The 4,197-nt window shown below is 33.1% G+C and overlaps 1 protein-coding gene across 2 annotated transcripts; it reads left to right on the forward strand.

Annotated features, from left to right (window-relative positions):
• The first annotated feature begins 438 nt into the window (after nucleotides 1-438).
• LOC132180110 (uncharacterized) lies at nucleotides 439-2,141 on the forward strand. 2 transcript variants are annotated; one of them, XR_009440020.1, is made up of 3 exons: nucleotides 439-594; nucleotides 1,752-1,957; nucleotides 2,086-2,141. XR_009440020.1 is itself a non-coding variant. In XM_059592965.1 (3 exons), the coding sequence occupies exons 1-3, from the start codon at nucleotides 451-453 to the stop codon at nucleotides 2,101-2,103; spliced, it is 309 nt and encodes a 102-aa protein (XP_059448948.1). In that variant the 5' UTR covers nucleotides 439-450; the 3' UTR covers nucleotides 2,104-2,141. The 2 variants fall into 2 exon arrangements, 1 of the variants encoding a protein (XP_059448948.1); XM_059592965.1 differs by having other exon boundaries at nucleotides 1,811-1,957.
• The last annotated feature ends 2,056 nt before the right edge of the window (nucleotides 2,142-4,197 follow it).

Consider the following 4,197-nt stretch of genomic DNA (forward strand, 5'->3'; position numbering starts at 1 on the left):
ATTGCCATATCTCCCACTCAAACCAAAAACTTTGATATCAGTTGTTAGGAAATTAATCCTATTTCCCAAGACCCGTCAGATGTGAAAAATAAGAAGAATGCAAAATAACAAAGATTAGGCAATCAACACACGACACCAAGATTTAAGTGGTTCGACTTAATAAGCCTACATCCACTAGCGGAGACGACCCGAAGAAAAATCCACTATCAAAAGATGGAGTACAAAAATAGTAGAGAAAAAAATCACTCAGATCTCAAAGTCCCAATACACCCAAATCTCACTATCACACAAGAGAGATTATTATTAAAATAGAATACAAAAGACAGATGTACAAACTATTCTTTTGCTGGAACTGATAGTGGCTTATCTTTATTTTCTTCTCTCAAACACCCAATACACTCAAATCTCACTAGATTGTTTTATGACGCCATCCTTCTAGTTTTCTTATTCATGGTTTTTCACTCTCTCTGTCCCTCTGTCTCTCAGGTTGTTACTCTGTCATTTCCGGCCATGCAATGGGCATGGAATATTGGAATGGAAGGGAAGGGATATCTTCCCAACCAATGGGTCGAACCCTCCGCCGCACAATCAATGGTACGTACTCTGTTTGTTTAGCCCGCATACCCATTGAAGTTTGAACCCGTCCTTCTCTTTAATTTGGGGCCAAAACCCCACAATTTCGTCTTGAATTTTCTCTTCTAGTCCCTCATCAATCCTCTCAAAATCTACCTAATTAAGAACCCAAAGAAATATCCAATCAAAAAGACGTTGCCAATATGAGAATATTGCCAATGTCATATGGAATGCTATTTTCAGCCGTGTTGGATTAGCCTGAATTATTTGTTCTTATTTGTTCGAAAGGGTTGTGCGGCAGTCCTCATTACTCGAGATACAGCAGTGTGCTTAGTTTTGATGGTAGAAGTAGAGTGTTTTTGTTTTTTTTTCAAATTTCTTTTGACTGGGCAACTGCTCTGCATCTTAATTTCGGATCAACATCCCCTCAAATTTTTTTAAATATGAGATTCTCAAATTTTAAAATTTGAAGCCCTCTATTACATAATTTATATCCAACAGTCCAAATAAATGAAGAGATTTGTATGTTATTTTAATTTTCATAAAGTGCTCAGATTTTAAAATTTGAGAATATCATATTTTAGAAAATTTGAGGGGATACAATTCCATTATTTTCTTAGTTTGTTGATTTTCTTAACCATTTTCAATGATATCTTGTTTACTTTTGTGATGCACTTCTAGCATCCAAAAATTCATCCAAAGCAAAACGGGCCTGCTAGTCTGCTAAAAGCCTATTCCAGTTGGCTAGTTAAACTCTAAATAAGCTCATGAAGCAATTTTCCTGAACTTCAAAAATGTGTGATGACTCATAACTTGTGTGGTGTACTTAACTTTTAGTGTCATCTAAAGGCTTCGAGAAGGATTTTTTCAAAAGATAAAAGGAAAGGTGTAACAGTAAACTACTATTTCTTATTGAAAAGGCCAATCCGAGATGGCAAATCTCCTAAGGAAGCCAATTCGAGATGGCAAATCTCCTAACAATTCTTTACACTTCAAAAGCTACTCCTCCTTGCACTTAGTCAGCTTTATGTAAGGCTTAGCAACTAAATCAATTCAGTTACAAAGTTGATTACAACTAACTAAAATAACTGCCACTTATACACGTGCAGTGTTTATTAAAACAGAATTAACTACTTAATAGAATCTAACTTCATCTAACTGTATTGTTTCTCCTCCAGCTCATCTTCTCTTCCTTGCAAATCTGCCTTAACCTCTTCTGCATCTCCCGTAACAAAAGGAAGGTGAAGGATGTAATATTCATGGATCAATTGAAGTAAATAAAGTTGCTGGAATGTTAGATTTTGCACTTGCGAAAAGCTTTCAGCAGCCAAATGTAAAAGATTTAGGAGAAGCTCTGTTTTGGTTGCTTGCCAATAACAGAGTGGTAAGCATCTATTAAATAGCCTTTTCTAGTTTTTTTTTTTTTTTAGCTAAGTAAGCAACCCTTAAATCAAAATTTGTTCGATATAATTAATATGTTATTTACATTTTTCACTTCTCAACGCCTTGTAGGGTGTAATGGGTACATGAAACACCAAATGGTATGCACCAATATTTCATCAAGGTTGGTATTATGTTCTTGTTATGTTTCTGTCTTTGAGGTTTCATAAACAAATGTTGAATGATATTTTCCTATTTATAGAAATTTCATTTTTTCTATAAATAGATTAAGTTCTAAGGGAACCTAAACCTTTTAAACACAAAGTTTGAGATTACTACTTTTTATTCCTTTATTCATAGCATAACCCCTTTAAATGGAGGATTCATTACATATTACATAAGAAAGTTAGGACTGAGTCAACAACTCTTATGAGGATTATTAATTGATTTTCTGCAGGAGAAAATTGTTGGGTAGGGAAATCATTGAGTCATTTTCTTATGAGGATTATTAATTGATGTTGTAATTATTAAATTCATGTGACTTATTTCTTCGCGGAATGAATTCTGTCAAGATTCTTATTTCATTTTGTCAAATCGCTCACTTTTATTTTCCCCTTCAATTCATTCATTCGTAGATCCACTTGCCAATTGGTTTTTCATGAAACTTTGGACGGGATTGTGAATCTGATGCATATGTCCAATGAAGAAAACCCAACTTACAATATCTAAATGTTGCTAATTGAAACGATAAGAGGCATGCTGAGATCAAATTTAAGCAGGGTGTTTCCACAAAAATCTTACTTTTTGTGTATGTTTGTAGGCAGGGGTTTGATAATCTTGAGTGCACCCAGTTTTTAATGTGCAATGCCTAATCTGTTTATGTTGGCTTTCAATTTCTTCCAACCCCATCCCATTCCTTCATTCCGTAGATTTGATAAGAAGCTTCTTTCACGCACCATTATGACAGAAGAAAACAGAAGATTACAATGCATTGAACTATAGAAAGGCTCATTCAATATTATGGACAAAAATTTCCTCTAAACCCATGTAAAATAGTGTCAAATGTCTATAAACATTTAAAAGGCACATTAAATTTAAATTAGTAAATTGCGATTAATGAGGTTAAGAATTTAATTTGTCTTTTAAATGTTTATAAACACTTGGCACTATTTTACATGAGTTGGAAGATACTTTCTCCATACCGGTTTGGAGGAAATTTCTGTCCCAATATTATTCAATACAATGGCTCAAAGTTTGGTTTGGAAGTTAGAAGGTGGTTGTCACTAAAGACAAAGTAAGAGAATAAAGGAACATGTATATAAGGAAAAGAAGGTTTGGAGACCAAGGAAACACAAAGGGAATAATTATGTGTTGCATGCTCAACTTCTCAAGTGTGTAATGGGAAAAATTTGAGAAGGTTGTTAGACGAATCAGGACATCTTTCAAAAAATAGTTTGGGAATAAACTTCTTGGTACCTTTACTCCACGTCTTTAAAAAAAAAAATAAAAAAATAAAAAATCTTTTACAATAATTCCCCAACTCATCTTCATACGTTGGTGAATGATGTGTAATTAAAGATAATAATAACACCAACTTATGAAAGATAAATGAATAACAACGTTAAGAGAAAACAAGAATGACTAAATACCAAATGCTTTTTTTCAATGTTGAGCTGTTATTGCCTCCTCATAATATTTTTACCCTTGCACTTATTTCCTATGGCCATTTGTAACGTTATGTTTGCTATAACTCACTTTTGTCATATATTCTTTTGGAGCGTTGCAAAGTTTTTTTTTTTTTTTTTTTCACGAAAGTTGAAATTTTATCCTAAACCATCTCTGTGATAATTAGGCCTAGTAGTCAAAGATGATAAACTATAAGATTGATGGTAACTTTGGTGAGGCTTCCCATAGATATCTAGGTTCACAAGAAAAGGTGTGGAGATTATTAAAGAGATAAAGCAAGAGAATAAATAAGCATGCAAAAATAATTTTTTTAAAAGTAGGGAGAAGAAAGGAAAAGAAGATGAAGAGAAGAAGGAAAGAACAAAGCAAGAGAATAAAGGAGCACGTACAAAATGAAATTATAGCACTGTTTGTTAATGAGTTTTTAGAGGATGGTTTTTTATTTTTGGTTTAAAAAAGTATTCTGATGCGACATTAAGGTGAAAACCTTTTTTGTGTTTTTAAGAGTGTTTTAAGTTGAGGTTGTTTCTTAACATTTTGGTTTTTAGAAGAATAAAA

This window comes from Corylus avellana, chromosome ca4 (assembly GCF_901000735.1).
Source record: "Corylus avellana chromosome ca4, CavTom2PMs-1.0".
Taxonomy (NCBI): domain Eukaryota; kingdom Viridiplantae; phylum Streptophyta; class Magnoliopsida; order Fagales; family Betulaceae; genus Corylus; species Corylus avellana.

Excerpts from the sequence above, each read along its gene's own strand:
- LOC132180110 (XM_059592965.1), top strand. The coding sequence starts at position 451 with ATGGTTTTTCACTCTCTCTGTCCCTCTGTCTCTCAGGTTGTTACTCTG. Across the intron at positions 595-1,810 it reads CCTCCGCCGCACAATCAATG|GAAGGTGAAGGATGTAATAT; the intron begins GTACGTACTCTG and ends CCGTAACAAAAG.